This window comes from Drosophila miranda, chromosome 2 (assembly GCF_003369915.1).
Source record: "Drosophila miranda strain MSH22 chromosome 2, D.miranda_PacBio2.1, whole genome shotgun sequence".
Classification (NCBI taxonomy): Eukaryota; Metazoa; Arthropoda; class Insecta; order Diptera; family Drosophilidae; genus Drosophila; species Drosophila miranda.
This window is the reverse complement of record NC_046675.1, coordinates 9,778,585-9,796,319: the sequence shown is the minus strand read 5'-3', so window position 1 is coordinate 9,796,319 and position 17,735 is coordinate 9,778,585. Positions and strand designations below refer to the sequence as shown.

Genomic DNA, 17,735 nt, shown 5'->3' with positions numbered 1-17,735 from the left:
AGCAGGAGAACAGGAGTACAGGAGCCTGGAAGGAGGCAGGAGTACTGTGGCAGACGCCACGTCGCTACCAAACTAATTTAACTTATTGTCTGGCTCTCAGCCCTGTTCCTGCCTCTTTTCTTGCTGCATTGGGTACTGCCTCGACTCCTTGCCAGCTGCTTATCCCGTTGCGGCTTTCTGGAGCATGATGTGCAATAATTTCAAGGCGAAAAAAATTCCTTGCATACTTCCCAGCGCCACGATGAGCCATGAGGCAGGCGAACGAAGTCGAGTTTGCGTCTTAAATATTTTATGTTAGTTTTCAAGTTTTGTTTTCTCCGCTCGGCTGTCAATTGCCGCAGTCACCCCTAAGCGCTTTCTCGCCCTCTCAACGAACACTCTCCCCTATTTGCCCCAACTGCAAATTGGTTTTCCGGATGATAATACGAACATCCAATAAATGTTTTAAAGTTAAACAATTTACGCGTCAGACAATAACAAAGTTTTACACATGAATTCTTCATGTAATTACGCGTGGCCAAAAACGAACAAAATTAACAAAAAAATATAAATTGCGCGGTTGCACAGACAAACAGGATCCCGCAGACACACACAGTCGCTCATGGCTCTGGGGCAGAGATATATGTACAATATATTGTGGGTTTTTGTGATAATTAACGCAATATTTCTGCCGCACAAAATGCTAAAAGGGACCAGCAATATCGAATAACTTCCGCGCCAACAACAGGCACAACAAATTCTTGCAATTATTTAGCATAATGCATAAGCAAAAGCAGTATACCATTCCATGTACATATGTATATACACACAAACGTATATACAGAAAAGCGAGAATATATTTGCATAATTTTAGAACAGCAAAATTTGAGTTGAAATTACAATTTGAAGTGGGTGGAGTGCTGGAACGAAGTGAGGAGGAGTCTGAGAGTGGTCTACGGTCAACGTTTTTGTAGACAAATTGGCGCTGTTACAGTTTTGAAAAGTTGCTGACATATTTCGCCAGGCCAGGCCAGGCCAGGCCAGACAGGGACAGAAAACAGTGAAAGATAGAGATAGAGAGAGAGAGCTGGGCACTGGCATGATATAATTATGTGTTGAATTATGAATTGAAATGCTGAAAAGTTTTTATAGTTTTTATGCGCTCTGAAAACTTGCCATTCAACTAACATTTTCGGTCAACATTTATTGCTAATTCCAACTTCTGCGTGTGCGAAAATGTTTTTAGATGATTTTAATGCACTCAGATCCTATTTGGGCAGAGTCAAAGTTTATCGAGTGGCACAGAGCATCCGAGAAGATGGCGACTAAAAATAGCAAAAAATTCAGGGACGTTTTCTTCGTTGTTTCGCCGATGATGGAGTATTATAATTTGATTAAAAGCAGAGCAGACCAGCTTTCAGCAGAAAAGAAAATGATAAATCATACATTATTACCCAAAGACAGGGAAAAAGTCGGATTTATTTGCATTTCTAGGACAAAAATAAGCTGGTATTTACTTGGAAATACTTGTATGTGTTGCACTGCTTGTGTTTTTCTGCTCATTTGGTTGCCTTCCATATTTATATTTATATTTTCGTATCATTTTTGCATTGGGCGAACAGTCATCAATAAGCTTGTCAGAGGACATGTGCCATCCGTTTCAGTTCCAGCTCCATCTCGGGCTTCATCTTCATCTTTCTCTTCCTCTTTATCTGCAGCTTTTGAGCTTCTTCGTATTTGCATGTGTCCGTGTTGCCAATAAACATAAAAACGAATGTCTGCCATGTGGGTATCCATTGTTGTCCTGGCTGGTGCTTCAGGATGCCGACGCCCCGTCAGAATGTTTTCGTATCAATTCAATTATATTTGATATCACACAGTTGCCACACAAAAGCCTGCATCAATGGCTGATGTCGTGTTTAATATTGCTGACAATATTATTGCTGTCCCGTGGATAGTTTACGAGACGAGTATGTGCTGCCCCTGGATTGCTTCGAACTCTGCTGAAGTTTCTTGAGATGCTTCAATCAGTATTCTATCCAACTGAACCGTATGATTCGCTTGGATCGATCCCGGGGCCGTTGATTATCCCAATCCCAGATGTTTTATAAAATTGATTGTGTGGCTAATTGTGCAGCAGCCGCAACACTTGCCACACAGATTCCTTTGGCCTAATCCCTTTAATTTGGCCCAAAAACACACTCACACAAAGACAACAAAGGTGTAGCGTAGTTTGGGCGTCAGTAGGTTGCGTGTTTCGGCTCTGATAACAAATTGCAGTGCAGGAAGGGGTGGGGATGTGTTGCGTGGTGGGTTTTGAGGGGTGTTCTCGGTGGGTGAGTGGTGGCTGAGTGCGGCTGATGAGCCAAAAATAAACCACACGAAGCTTTTGTAATTAAATGTTGAAAGCAATTTCACGCCCAAAACCAATTCACGCAAGCTATAATCAGGTGTGGGTCTTTTTCGCTCTCTCTCTCTCGCTTTCTCTCACTCTGTATGTGGGTATATGTGTGTGTGGTAAGGGGCGTTGTTTGGGCCGTTGGTTTAAATAAATTTCAACAAAATGTGCGTAATTAATGCGCCAAACTGGACCCAACAGCATGAGGGCTCTATAAATCGTTCGCTATCAATTTGTCTGTCTGTCCGTTCGGTCCAGAAGAGTGTCTGAGTACGTCAGTGTGTGCATGTGTACGTGTGCTGTGGTCTGCCTCATGTTGCACGCACAATCAGTCGCCTTTCGGCTCTTATCGACTGGCACTGGCCATTGATTGCAGTTCATTAAGCACGCGCAGGCCCAGGCACTTTCCATCCAGGCATCCCTCAGAGGCTCGCGGACCCAGAGGCACTTTTCCCAGGCGCCAAACCGACCCCGACCCCAACCCCAACCCCAGCCCACCCCAACATCGACACCTGATAACTTGGCCAACTCATTAGCTGGCCATCTCTTTCGCTCCTTCGCTGGATCTTGCTGACCGTTGCCGTTGCCGTTGCCATTGCCATTGGCATTCCTTGAACGACTCTCGTGCCTTAACCTTTTCGTTGTGCATATATTTTCATAATATTGCCATCTCGCTTCCCACTATTTCTCTCGATTCCCAGCTATCTCTTTCTCTTTCGCTCTGCATCTGTATCTGTCCGTCTTTCGTTGCTTTTGGCCATTATTGTTGATTGCTTATTCATGCATTCATTCATTTATTCATATGCCCGAGTCTTCGGCGATGAGCACTTTGCTTGTTTGCCTTGTTATCAAAATGAAAGTTTTCCCCTAACCCCCAGTGCCACCCCATTAGCATCCCCTCCAATCTCCACTGGCAACAACTGGCCAAAATTAATTGCGGCTGGCTTCGGTTGGCTGTTTATATTTTAAATTAATTATAAATATTTATTTATCCTGATTAGTTAAGTGGGTGGTGTACCCCTTCTATGCTCTGGTCTAGTATGGCTTGCCATGCTCTGCTGGAAGATGGCTTAACCAAATTGATTTCAGTTTATTTTAGCATTGCACAGCACTTTTGCCCCACCGCCTCCATGGATTACAAAGCGCTGGCTTTAAAGCCAGGCCAAAACCGAACCGAAGCCAACCATTCAGCCAGCGGCCAGCAGCCGTCCATTACTCTTGGCCGTGGTTCCATATCTGTTCCCCGCTCCCGGCTTCTTGCTAACCGAATTCATTTCTCCCGTTCTGCTCTTCTTTTGTGGTTTCCTATAATTGATAGCAGCATCAATTTCCAAACGAAATAATCAAGCAATCCAGTGCAGCAGATACACAGATGCACAGAAAAAAGATACAGATACACATGAGACCAGCTCACGTGGCTTGATTTGCCGTGCTCTTGCCTTCTTCCTTCCGCTGCATACTTTCGTGGGCCAAAGTTAATTTCAGGTTTAAGTGGCAGCAACAGCAACGTCCAGGCAGTGGCTGTGGCAGTGGCAGTGGCAGTTGCAGCTGCTGATGTTGCTACTGCTGCTGCTGCTGCAGAATCAGGCAAAATTATTGAAGGCAGCCAAGGAGGAGACGTGGAGTGAGACTGGGCAAAACGTTTAAATGAAAAACACGAGTCAATTTATATTGCGCTGCCATCGCTGCTGACGTGCCCCTTTTCCCAGTCAGTCCCTGCCCCACTGCCAGCCGTTTAATCTTCCTCCGTTTCTTGGCGCTATTTTCAAATGTTTTTCCTTTGCTGTTTAGCCATTTTTTCGTGCTGTGGCAGTTGTAGCGTTATAGACGTGGCACAAAAACCAAATCCAACCACACACACACATACACACGTCGCCTTCGTTCATTTGGCCATGTCTGTATTTTTATTTTTTGTTTTGGCCAAAGCTCTACAAAAATCTGCACAAAAATGCACGGAAATTCATCTTGATTTGTGTTGAGCGTTTTTATTTATTTTTTTTGCTGCTTCTGCCCCACTCTCTGTCCTTCTGTCTGCGTCTCCCACTGTACGGGTATCTGTGTCTTATTCAAGGGCCCAAACTGCTGCAGTTTTTGCCTCATCCCAGTATCACTTCAGTTTGGCGGTTTGTTGGTTTGTCGGTTTGTCGGTTTGTCTGTCCCTTTTTTGTGTTTTTGTGGGGCGTGGCGCACTAAATCAGAGACATTTAAGCGCATTTTGTTAAAAGTCACTTACTGCGCTGGGCCATGGCCATGGCTGGCTTGTACTTACCACAGAAGACGCAGAGCAGCAGCAGCCAGTGCAGGAGGCTGCCACCGCTAATGTTGCTGTTTTTTTTGATAGTGTGTCTATTGTTGTTGTTGTTGTTGATGGTGATGGTGATGTGGCTGCCACAACGACACCTACGCGCGACGGTCGCTGCTGTCGCGATGTCTGTTGATGGCAACATGTTGCTTGTGACTCTGTGACTCTGCATTTCCGCGTGGTAAGTGCCGGCTCTGGCTCCCCGCAGTTTTCCCTTCAGGCGATGCACCCCGCACCTGCAACCGGGCGGGGTCGGGGACTGGGACGGTGACGGCGACGGCGACGGGGGCCACCCCGGGCCAAGGATAGCCGCCGTGAGTGATGTGGATAGAGTTGATAGCGTCTGCCACATTGTCACCGTTGTTTTGGCCACTTTGCGAGCGTTTGTTGTTGCTGTTGTCCTCTTGAATGCCGCCCGACTGCTCTTCAAATTAGACATTAATTAGGAGTGAAATTTGTTGTTTCGCTTCGGTTTTGGATTCTTTGCTCTCTCGGAGCTGTACTAAATAAAATTCCCCTTTACTTTACACGCACTTGGTTACGTATTTCTTTTGATTTTCTTCGCTAATTTGATTTGCTGTTTACGTATGTATTTCCATTTGTTTTTCACACTTGAGCACTCGAAACTTTTCCCGGTTCTGGTTCTCGTTCGTTCTTTCTCTGTCTTTGTCTCTGCCGCACAGCGAACGCGTCACACAACCGTCGGAGTCGAATGCCGCACGAAGTTTGCTTGCGACACGAAGTTGTTGTTGCTGTTGCTGCTGCCGAGCGGGGCAATGCCGCAAATGTTGCTGTTGTCAATTGCCGCGGATGCCTCTCAGCAACATGTTGCCTGGAAAGTGTCGGTGGCAGTCAGTCGCCTGCTTGGGCCTGGGCCTAGGCCTCGGCCTTTCCGCGAAATTGTTTGTCACTCGACATTTATAGGCGTTTTTAGTGTTGCCCCTAATTGCTTCATATGCCTCATCTGCTGCAACGCACTCGCACACTCCCAACCAGTTCTTTGGCTTCTTCCTGTCCTGCAACGGGAGAGAGAGGAGAAATGTTTCAATTAGTTGTTGACAAAGCGGGGGGCAGGCAAAATATTAATTTTATTGCTCGTCGTAAAGTGTACAAAGTTCCTGATAAATAATATACGACTACTCGGCAAATGCACCAGGGAGTTGGTCGAAGAACTCGGCAGCACATTCTAGCGATCGTCACGTGCCGAGACCTTGCCGCTCTGGATTGATTTATGAGGCAGTGTCTGTCGCCCGCGATTAGGCCTGGCCTGCCCATTGACCTTACTCAATCGCCGTGGCGGAACGTGCCCCGGGGCCAAGAATGCGACCCAAACTGGAGAGTGCTGGCTAATTAGCAGCCAGTCAGTCGTCCGCCAGTCGCACAGTCTGCCACTGTCATCCGCAACAATGGCATCCAATTTGGATTTGGATATTGCGCCGGGGGGCTATCAATGGGGTTTGCATTATTTATGGCATTCCCGATTCCCGTGCTGCTCTATTATGCGCGCCTCACTGCCGGAAATACACTATTTCCAATCCTTCAGTCGCTCTGTGCGATCCCCAGCGCTGGAAAAAAGAGTTGCACGCTTCCTGCCTCCCATTGTATCTCAATTGCAGCCCGCACACATTCACTGCTGCCTGAACAAAGATTCGGTATTGGTTCTGGCCCCATGGAAAGTTTGGCTAATTGCAGAGGGTGGGAGCACCGCCATTGTCTGATCCGACCCATTCTGGCATCAGCCCATCATCCTATTTTCTGATGGAAAATCGTGCACTGAAACCAAAAATCACTTCCGCTTGGTCATCAATTGGGGGGGAGACTCATCTTCAACCCCTTGCATGGGATCTGCTGCACTTCACACATCATTTCCTTTGCTCAACATTTATTATGCCATTTGTGTGAGACCAAATTGTCACAATTAGTCGGCAGGAAGGAGGGCGGGGCGACGAAGGCGCCCAAAAGGGCAACAGCGTTGCATCTATATTTAGTCCCTGTCCCTCTCTCCGTCTCCCCGTCTCCTATTCCTCTTTCACCCTACTATATGCCTCTGTTACATTGTCGAACCTCTCTCCGATTCATTTATAATATTTTGTCATTGTCGGGGTCTGTGTCTGTGGGTTGCTGTTGTTGCATTTTATTATTAATTTGTTTGTCATATTTTCACGTTTGTTTATTGATTAAAATGTGCGCACAGGCGGCTGAAAAGAGGGGATTTTTAAAGGTGGGGGACGGGTGTGTATTGTATGCTGCCAGCCGTTGTTATACCCTGTACTCGTTAAGCCTAGGGTGTATTGTATTCCTGTTGGTATAAAAAATGGACTTGGAGATAGAAGAATGTACTTTTAAGTATGAAATTTGTCGGAAATTTTACTCACCATGGCCTCAATTATAAGTATACATATATGCACATATTATATATCAATTCATCAATAACCCTTTATTCGAATTACGCCTAGAAATTACAAGGCAGCATATCCATCGCTTTGGTACTTATTCTAAGAGTGTTTTTAATAATCTTTTCTACTGGTAAATTTCCATTAAACTATATGTACCAAGAAAAATATTAAAGCACTGGGTATCTCATAGTCGTTATGCCATCTGTAGCGCTCTACTTGCTGTTTCTGCGGTGGCAATGCTTCTTTCGCCGCTGATGCTGCCACTGTTGCTGCTGCTGCCGAAAACATGTGTTGCCAGCAACATTATCATTGCTGTTGCAGCATTGTTATTTTTATTTCCCGTCTGTCCCGGCTCCACCTTCACCGCTATACCCGCTACCCGCTACCCACTGCCGCTGTCTGGTATTTTAAATAAAACATAATTTTTTGTAATTGTTGCCTCTGCGTGAAACATTCTATTGCCCCAGCACTCATCTGTCGACCCATTCACAGACCCCAGACCCATCCCTAGTCTGTCCTTTGTTCACCTAGCCTCCAGGCCTGGCCCCCATATCTGCGCCCCTCGCCACTCAGCCCAGCCCCTTGGTCTTGTTTGTTTGTACAAATTATTATGAATGATAATTTTGTCTGTCGCATTTTTCATACATTTTTCCATCCTCTGACGCTTTTATGGCTGCCATTGTTGGTTTTTTGTATGCCTGGGGCTTTGCTTTATGAATTTCATAATTAATTGTGTTTGACAGGGACCTAGTGTTTTTACAACGACCAACCATTTTTACATTTTGATTGATTCTACATGATATTTTGCTATTTATCATCATTGTGTATCGTAGTTTGGAGCAGAGCAGATTGAGATGGAACAAAAGCTGGAAATATTAATAAATACTCCAAAATGAATGCGCATAGAATTACTTGCCAACCGTACTCAATTCTATTCATTTTAATTAGCCAATTGCGGCTTTCCTTGACATAATTATTGGTCTTAACATTTGCCCCTCAGCCCCAGCCATTCCCAATGTGTAACTGTCAGTGTGGCAAAACATTCGTATTGTAATTGTCATTCCTGCCATTCTTCTTGGCAGAAAATTGTCACATATGTACATATCTGCATGCTTGTCTTTGGCATATTTTGGGCCAGAGACAAATGACAAAAGCCGCCAACGAAAGACAATTAGCCAAATGGAGACGGAGGGAGCGGGAGAAAGCCGCTTAGAGTCCTTTCATTCCGCGTTGCTTTTAATTAAAAGCAGATTAGAATTGCGCGTGCAACGTATTATTGTGGGGGGAACCCAGGTCAGGGCCTCAGCCCACTCACCCCCTCCCCAGGAAAAGTATTGCCCCCACTGCTACCCCAACCAGTAAGTACGCTTTCTTCTACCATTCCAGGCGCATTTGTCTGGAGACATTGACAATGACAGCCGCTCAAGAGTAGCTCTGACTGAATGTCGTGTGTATCTGTGTATCACTGTCTCAGTGTCTCTGTGTGTGTGGGGTTAACTGTCTCAGACAACTGCCGGAATAAAGCCAACGCCATTTGGAGTGCCACACTCCACCCCGCACTCCAGTCCCAGCTCTTTCCACTTCTGTCGTTACTTTTAATTCGAGTGCTTGAATGAAATATTTTTATGCATACTTCTTGGATGCACTGCTACTGCTACTGCTCCCTGAGAGGAGGAGCCACTCCTGGGGCGGACAACAGGGGGCAAGAGGGTGTCTCTGCCTTCAGGGCCTCGCCTTGTTACTCGCCACATCAGTCACCGCTCACTTGACACATTTCGCCTGCCATGATGCAATTGGCACCGAGACATGCCCAGCACATGGGCAATAAAAGTTGCTGTTGTTGCTGCCGCCGCTGCTGCTGCCACCGTTGTTGATGAGTTAAAAATAGCTACAAGTTTTTCACACCAAATTGCCCGAGATGCAGCCTTGCTGCACAGCCACGCGATGCGTCGACAACAAATTGAAATGTTGATTTCAAAGTTTCGGATCTTCGCGCTGCATCGACAGGCCTTCCAGCTGTCAGGTGAGACCCTCGGATTGTCATAAATCTGTCGCCGCAGTCGATGACATTTTCGGCATTGATCTGCGGAGTGCAGTCGGTTAAGCTTCCTGTATTTGGGGGCTGAAATTTAATTGCCTGCTCGCAATGTTCGCACCAAGTCAAAGATTTTCACATCAGCTTAATTACGGCACGGACCACGTGCTATCCGTGCAGCATTCCCCATCAGTCCCATTTCATCAGCATTTAAATTCAGACATTCACACACGGACACACACACGGAAGAGCAACATGAGATGGGGGCTGTAGCTGTGGCTTCAGCAGCTCGTTGGCTCCAATTTGCTGCACTTAATTGCCACAAAATGCGCATAAATGCGTTTTTATTAAATTCGCTTTAAAATTGATTTTGCACGCCCCACGATCGGCATGTGGTTGCACAGCCCTGCCCCACTTCCCAGCACTTTCCCACATTTGCGGTTGGTTCTGCTCTGAGCCTTTTGCATGAATGGCTTTTATTCATAATCATATTTTGTGAATTCATGTACATTTTCTCTCTCTCTCTCTCTCTCTCTGTCTGTCTCTTGTTCTCTCTCTCTCTCTCTCTCTCTTCTTTCCCGAGCGTTTTGCTGATTTCGTTTATTGCATGCCGCGAGGAAACTTGACTTTGAATCTTTGGTGCCGCTTCTGGCTTCTGTTTCCACTTTTAATGCCGCGAATTAATTAAAAGCCTTTCGCAGAAGCTTAGAGAATGATGTGCATTGTTGCTGTAGCTCCGTTTTTCATGCTGGTAATGCCGCCACGCCCATTTGCATTTAATCTTGGGAAAAATTAATGCGAGCTGCGATTCGCCGAGCGTGCGAAATTTATAAATGAGGCAAGAGAAATAAGATGAAGATTAAGGGTCAGAACAGAAACAGTGTGTTGTATCGGCATTGGGTTCAGAAAAGGGATTGCAGTCGCTGATGGAGATACCAAGGCCTCAAAGATGCTTCTCCTTCTTCGGAACAATCTCTGACCCCCAGCTAATAACATTTGGCATTTTCCTTTGCTTTTTTTCTCTGCCCAAATCTCACACAAAATCCAATTACGTAAAGAGGAAGAACCCCAGCGAAGGTCACAGCTCGACCTCTGCCCAACTACCCAACCACTCACTCAGTCTCCCACCTAAACAATCCCCCCCTCCTATTCCCACCCACAGAGAGCACTTGAAATCCAATTTTCATAATAAGCATGAAAGGCAAGCGCCAAAAAAAAGAGGATAACGGATGCGAATTTAATAATAATATAATTTCGGCACAATTATCTCAACAAATTAAGCCAAACCGCCGAGCAGTTCAGTTCAAGTGAGCAGATCTAACCTTGTTGTTGTTGGTGTGTTGAGGGTGTTGCTGCTACTCCTGCCCCTGCCCCTGCTGCTGCTGCTGCTGGTGCTGCTGTTGTAGGCTCTTTGACCCAAAACGACAGCTCATTTTGCGGGCAGCTCTCGAGCTCATGGGCCTGGGGTCGGGTCGTGCCTTTCGAGTATGGCCCGCTCTATGTAATTAAATTGAAATTTCAATATTGCGAGTGGCTCAGAGGATGCCAAAATGAGTGCTGGAGGGGCAGCAGGCAGCGGGCAGCGGATGGCGGGCGGGCAGAAGGCAGTCGGCAGCTGTCGTCCGCCCCTTCGGCGGAACTCTGCTGATTTATAAGCCGTGGCCAAAAATTGCTGCAAAATTAAAGTGTAATTTATGAGGCAGGCTCGCCGGCAGACTCTGCATATCCTGCGGATCCTGTTTATCCGCCAAGTGCGTGAGCCTGCTGCTAGGCGACCTTGCTACACCCCTCCCACCCTCCCTTCCGTCCACTCACCCAGTCACACCGAATCAGCGATGTTTGCGAAAAAATGAAAATACTTGGCGGGCTTAATGTTGCCTGGCCAACTTTGACCCGCCCCGGCGGCTCTTCACCTGCCACCCCACCACTACGCCACCCCAGCCCATACGCAAAGTGTTAATGTGTTTATGTGGATGGCGATGGCGATGACTCCACCATACGTCCATGTGGCTGCTCCTGGCTGACTGCCTCTACCACTGTCACTGCCCCAGTAAGAGCAACAGCCCCTGCCATCCTGTGCCTGCTTCGAGTGTCCTTTGCTCTTTTGCGTCGTTTGCCACTTGAGTTATTTAAATTGCGTAAGTGGCGATGGCAGGAGCGGGGTTGTTTTAAGGCCCGGCCAGAACAAAAAGATTGATAAAATATGTTAATTGCGCTTGTTGTGTCTTGTGTGTCGGCGGACCAGCCTGGCGGCAAGTATCTGCTGCAGCAGCCTCCAGCCCTGCTTGAAATTGTCGCCAACAATGCTGAAAAGTTAATTTTCTTGGCATTCTGTAGCGTAAATTTAAGGCGTTTTAATTATGTTTATTGCATGCTTCAGGACCCCGGCCCTGGGCTTGTGATTGTGCCTTTGCCTGTGCCTGAGACTATGCCTTTGTCAGGACTTGGTTAAGGCCGACCACAGTTGCCATGCGGCTTCTTTGTTGCCCCATCCAGAGGCACTGTAGTCAATGGCAACACCAACAACAGAAGCAGTCGCGGATTTCCCGTGGGCCATGGACTTCAATGGAATACGCATCCATATCCGCATTGCACACCTGACCATCTAATTAACCCAATTATTAGTTAACGCTGGTCAAGTCCCAGTTCCAATCGATTCAGCGGAATTGTCGTTTGCGAGATGGGGTTGTCTTGTATCCACATTCGACTAGCCACAGATATATTTTCTTTTATAATACTACAAGTAGCACTATGACTGCGCGGTGTCGCTTATGTTCCCAGTGTGTGTTCATTATAATTTATAATCATTTCTTTGGCAACAGACGTGTAACTGTTGCCCAAAGTTTAATGAGCACAGCAGGGGCTTCCACAGAACAGAGGCTCACCTGCTGCGATTATTGTTCCAAATATCAAACAATTATTTCAATTATAACTCAATCACATTCCAATGTCTGTTATCCCTCGTTCCATTGAACATCACAATAGCGGGAGGTTTCTCTGTTAAATAAGGAACTCGTAGGAATGGGAGGAATTCATATAAGGAAAGGATACCAGAGAGAGGATGGTCCCACAAAAATCACACTCAGCGAAAGAATGCTACAAAAGAATAGTTTTAGAGAATTTGACAAGCTTGGACTATAGATTTATCCACTGTCAGGATCTATAATTCTGAGTTTTCTTTTATTTTCTTTTGTTTTTTCTCTGCTTTGAAACCAACATTTGAACCCATTTTTATTCCCAGTGCAGCAACAGAAACATTTGCACAAAATCAACAATTTAAATATAGTAATGCGAAGTACGTTTTGACCGCTTTCACGCTTGACCCACAATCAACACATTCTCCCCAGTTTAACCTTTAACTCAAGCACACGCTCACACACACTCAGTAAGTTATACATACACAACACATCTACAAAACAGACCGGAAAGGGACAGGGGCAGGGACATGGACAGGGCAGCGTTGCTATGTTTCTCTGTTATTGGCAGCCAATCGAAGGCAGCTCCCAGAGCTCTCTGGGGCAGCAATTATTCGTGAGGTTTGCATGTGTTGTGCTTTGGTCGTTTCCCAGCCAAAGGTTACATAATCAAGGCCCAGGCAGGGCAAGCAGTAGCAGCGGCAGTAGCAACAAAAACGAGTAACCAATTCGAGGCATCTTTTATGTGGCTTGACTTTTGCAAGCGACCCCAACCAGGCCAAGCAGCAAAGCAATGCCAAAAAAACTTCCGACTTTTGGAGCTTTCTATTCACGTGTGAGACTGTGTGTGTGTGTGTGTGTGTGTGTGGGAAGTGCGTTTGTATTGGTGGCTTGTGTATATCCTTCCTGCCTCTTTCCTGGCGTCTTTGGCTTTTGTTGACTCAATTTCCGCATTTAATGACCCGTTGCCAAATATGCCTGAAATTTTCAAACCGATTCCAGCTGCTGGCTGCCTGCTCTGCTGCCGATTTTCCCCTCGACACGCTCCACTGAGAGTGTTAGTGTGTGTGTGTGTATGTGGTTTCCTGATTGAGTTCACCCCCGACCTCTGCTTCTGGCCCATTCGAGGGGGGGTAACTTTAAGACTGCACACTTTTGGAGGGTAAATCAAGATTATACATTATGAAGCGCAGCAAATGCAGAGGCTCAAGGGCTCAGAAGCTCATCAAAACATATTGCAACATCAGGGGTGCCGCTAATGATATCCGAAGCATTTGCCATTCCGGAATACATATAGCCTATTCCCCATTAGCGGGGAGCCCGGAGTCACTGTGGACGTGGAATGGAAACAAATAACCGAAATGCGATACACAATTATAGCTTAATCCCTGGCAATAATCAGATGCTATACGAATAGCCCCGGCCAGATCAGCTGGGTGAATAGCACCAGGACCACACCATAAGCAACACGGTTGTGTGTGTAAGCGTGTCTCCCTTTAGCCGTATCAGTGTGGGTGTCGCATTGCTTTTGATAATGGCGCATAAATGTTTTTTAACAACAGCAAACAAAGGCAATCGAAAAGCCCCGAAAACGAAATCAAAGGAGTCTGAGGATTGGAAATTGTGGGGAAGCATCATGGCACATAAACAACAATAAACACGCATGTCCGTCCCCTGCCCCTCCCCCCCGTTCCGTGCACCACCTCCCCTTCTATTGACCATATTATATTGGAAAAAGGATATGGCAACCCAGGGTATTTGGGAATGGGACATCGACTTTCGCATGCATAGGGCGTCGTCGTCTTTGTCCTTTGGCCGACTCTTGTTTTCAATCCTTTGGACAAATAAAGTTTTTATGATAGCTATTTGTAACCTTTTTGGATTTGCCACCGCCGTCACTCTTACCACTCCGCACTCAATATGGCCTAATAGCGGTTAGGTTTGTTAAGGTTTGGTCCCCCACCCCCCTTGTGACCCCTTTGCTTTGATTTAAAAATATGTTTTATCCCCACATTGGTCTCTCCGATCGGACATTTAAAGCCCTTCGTTGTCTCATTTTGTCCCTTCTCTGTTTGCCGCCTGACTTTGTAGCGCATAATTTCAACATAATAACGTTGTCTTCGTCTTGGGTGTCCTTGGTCCTTTGTTTGCACTTCCCTTGTCATGACCGCTGCGATTCGAGATGTCTGTAGCCAGCCTGCAACACGGGCTTTCAACACTTCAAGCCGAATGCGAGGGCCGTTGTTTACATTGCAAATTACATTTAACAGTGTTAATTTTTACCTTTCGCTATAAAAATGGCATTTTCATTCCGTAATTTATTTACTCTTTATTTCAAAAGTTGAACACACAATTATTTCGTATTAATTACCATTTGTTTGGCTGCCCTGCATGTCATTTCTGATTAATTGATGAAATAAATGGCGTAGTCTGCTGATAATTTTAGCTCATTTTTGCTTATTCAATAAGCAAATAATTAATCATAAACAATGTATATGAAGTGAATATAAAGTTATGCTTTGGATTAAGTTATCTAATGGGAAATACGAGTGTATCCTCGCAATGGCTCACATATCATGAAGCTCTTAAAACTCTTTGGCACACACACACACAGCTGAGGCAATAAAACCCATGTTAGCCATCATCACTTGAGGCAACTTTTTATGTCTGAGCCTCACTTAATTTGGCCATTAAACCATGTTTTTTATACCGTCTATTGTCTATTCCACCTACGTGTACGTCTAAGTCAAAGTCAAAGTCTTGTCTCGTCTCGACTTCTGCGATGATGTCCGAGAATGTTTATTTCTTTACAAATCGCCTCACAAAGGAATTATGTGCTTATGCGATAAATTTTTTATGTTATGCCCAAAGTTTTTTGTTACTTCTAACATTCTCATGTAACGCTACATAAAACGGATGGAATGCTAAGAAGAAAAACACTCGGAAACTACTAAAAAGTCAGTTCACATGTCACCAAAATGAACAACAACTAACTAACAAAACCAATGACGGGGCCAGAGTCTTAGCCAAATGAATAAATGAATTGTTAGCTGGCATATCAAAATCCGTCGATAAAAAACCATAAAAATATGATTCAAGTCGTGCATGATGAGCAGAGCCCCAATCCCCAGGCCCTTGCCACCGCTCCACCGCTCCATCGATATCTCCTTCCCAGTTGGTTGCTTCATCAACGACGACAACATGAGCATTATTGTCATTCGCATTTGAATCGAACAAATATACTTACAGTATATGTATGTATGTGTGTGGGTGTCTCTGTATGTATATACGGTAGCTTGTTTGTCACACATATCCAATAAATTTACATTTTTATCGAAAAAGTTTCTCCCTTATGTTGTTGTCGCTGCTGCTGCTGCTGCTGCTTCACCAAAGCGGAAATATCAAAAATAAATCTCTGGCTTGTTTCCGTTGTTAGAATGCGAATAACAGCGTCTAACGCTTGTAATTGGCACACACACAAACACAGGGACACACCCAGCACACATGCAAAGACAAACACACACACACACACACACACGAAGCCCACGATGGCTGACACATTTGAAACAAAAACATCAATTTGCGACTTTTAATGGCATCATCATTGACTCAATCAGTAGTGAAACTTTCATTTCATGTGCCACATCTCTCCGCTCAGCAGACAGCTCTGGCTGTCAGCAGCTCCAAGGATCCACTACCCATGGCATTCATTGTCTGCAGCTCAGGTTTTCCTCTTTATTGCGTTTTTTATAATTCCGCATACACAAATGAACGAGAAAATAAATGAGTTCGTGGCGGAGGACCACATAAGGAAACTCCTGGCGGTCTTCTTATTAACTCAGACTCAGGTTGAAAATTGCCAAGTTAATGGAATTACGCAGAACCCAGCGAAATGTTTAGCCCTGTATGCACTGACCCAGGCATTCCAATGCGACTGTCAACCCTGCTCTTAAAATACTTTTTCGTATGGAAAATTAAATGATTTGTGACTTTTGTGCGACTTTTTCTTTGGTTCCCTCTTACAGATCGGATGTTTTACGACTCCCATGTGGTTTCTGTGCCTTTGTTTTGCGCTCTTCGATTCTTGAGCTAGTCGCAAAGTATGCACATCATGTTGTGGTTGATTTTGCTGCTTTATTGCCTATTGTCTTCGGCTAGTTGGGGCAAGCAGCGTGTCAATTGAATGCCTCTGTATTAGTCACACAACTCGTTCTGGCACCACCACCACCTGGCTGCGTCGGTTTACCCATTACCCAGTCCAGTCCGCAGTAGGCAGTCCTTGGTCCAGCAATTCATTGCGCCTGTCATTCAGCCATTCATGGCTGGGAAAACTACCACCCTGCCGCCCTCCCGCCCTACCGCCAGCTCTCTGCTAGTGTCATGGAAACTAGTGTAAATGATGGGTGGAGTAGAGTCTGGTCCTTGTTGTTATTTTCTTTCTCTCCGTTTGCCACTTCTTGGCGGTCGATTGCGTGGGCGTGAATGAGATGAGTGAGCTCCATGAAATGGAGAGCAGACTGTTTTGAGGCGCAGGATCTCCAGACACTGATGGATTAAGACTTGGAAAAGAGTTGAATTTTGCCCAATAATAAAACTAAAGTGAGGAATTTCGTAAAGTTTTTAAGCGGTAAATACTGCAAGGGGGATACCATACCCAAAAAGTGGCCTTAAACAACTTGGTGGATGAAGCTTAATCAGAGCATCAGGGCGGGTAGTATCCGCATAGGAGCCAGAAGAGAAATTAAAAACACTCATGCATAGATAATACCGGAATCGTGCTGCAGTGCACCCCCCGGCCCCCCAGGTAGAAGCCAAAGAGTTTACCTGCCACCAGCGCAAGTCGATAAGCCAGCTGGAGCTGAGGATGTTGGCAAGATGAGAAAAAATACGAGTGTAGGGGAACGGGGAGAGCTGAAACCATGGCCATATTTACGTAAGCTTAAATCGCACCATGTGTCTAACTGGGAGTGTCTGTGGGGTATTTTCGTACGAGTGCTTGGAGGAGGACGCTTCGTCCGCCATGTGTTGCAAATTTTTGCAGCCCTTAGCTGCTCCCGCTTCTTGCTCCTGCTCCCTGCACGAATAAACTATGCGGCGGTGGCGGGCGAAAGTGCCGCCACTCGACTGCCAGCCAGTCCTGCCCTGGCCTGGGCGCGCCACAGTGCGTATGAGTTATGTAGATAACGCCCGGCGCAGCTCGACTGTGGCTGGAGGGCGGGTGTGCGGGCGACCGCAGAAAGTGTTTTACTCAAAGGCATCGTAACTCTTGCGCGGCGCGGAGCGGCGCTTTCTTTCTGACTCTCTCTCCTGGTTAGCATCTTTCCCGGAAAGAACTTCAATTTCTGTATCTGTTCTGCGACCCGCCCTGAGTTATTGGCAACTGGGGGAAGAGGGACATAGAAAGAGAGAGGCGAAAGCTCGCTCCCCGCGCGAGATCATATTTTTTATCTGCTCTGTGCGTAGCTGCTCAAATTTAAATTAAAACTTCGGCACTTTCGCATTTTATCCTTGACTTTATAACTCGGGGTTAACATGGCAATGCGTGGGACGTCTTGTTTCTTGCTACTTCTACGAGGGGAGGGGCTCGGAGTCCCGGGAATGCGTGTGAAACTTTGTGTCCACATTTTGCGGTTGTAAAGCGTCAAACGCTTAAAACTTAAATAGTTATTTTTTCCGCTCTTCTTGTTGCTTCATTATTTTTTATTGTTTT

The 17,735-nt window shown here is 45.8% G+C and overlaps 1 protein-coding gene across 2 annotated transcripts in view; it reads right to left on the bottom strand.

Annotated features, from left to right (window-relative positions):
- LOC108157416 overlaps positions 1-17,735 on the bottom strand; it is a 31,416-nt gene that overhangs the window by 9,842 nt on the left and 3,839 nt on the right. The window contains exons 1-2 of one of the 2 annotated variants that reach the window (XM_033389586.1): positions 10,433-10,447; positions 4,647-5,695 (exon numbers count right to left, since the gene is read on the bottom strand). In XM_033389586.1, the coding sequence (XP_033245477.1) occupies positions 4,647-5,118 (472 nt within the window). In that variant the 5' untranslated portion in view covers positions 5,119-5,695; positions 10,433-10,447. Of the gene's footprint in view, positions 1-4,646; positions 5,696-10,432; positions 10,448-17,735 lie in introns of those variants that run through there. The other variant, XM_017289467.2, reaches the window with a different exon arrangement.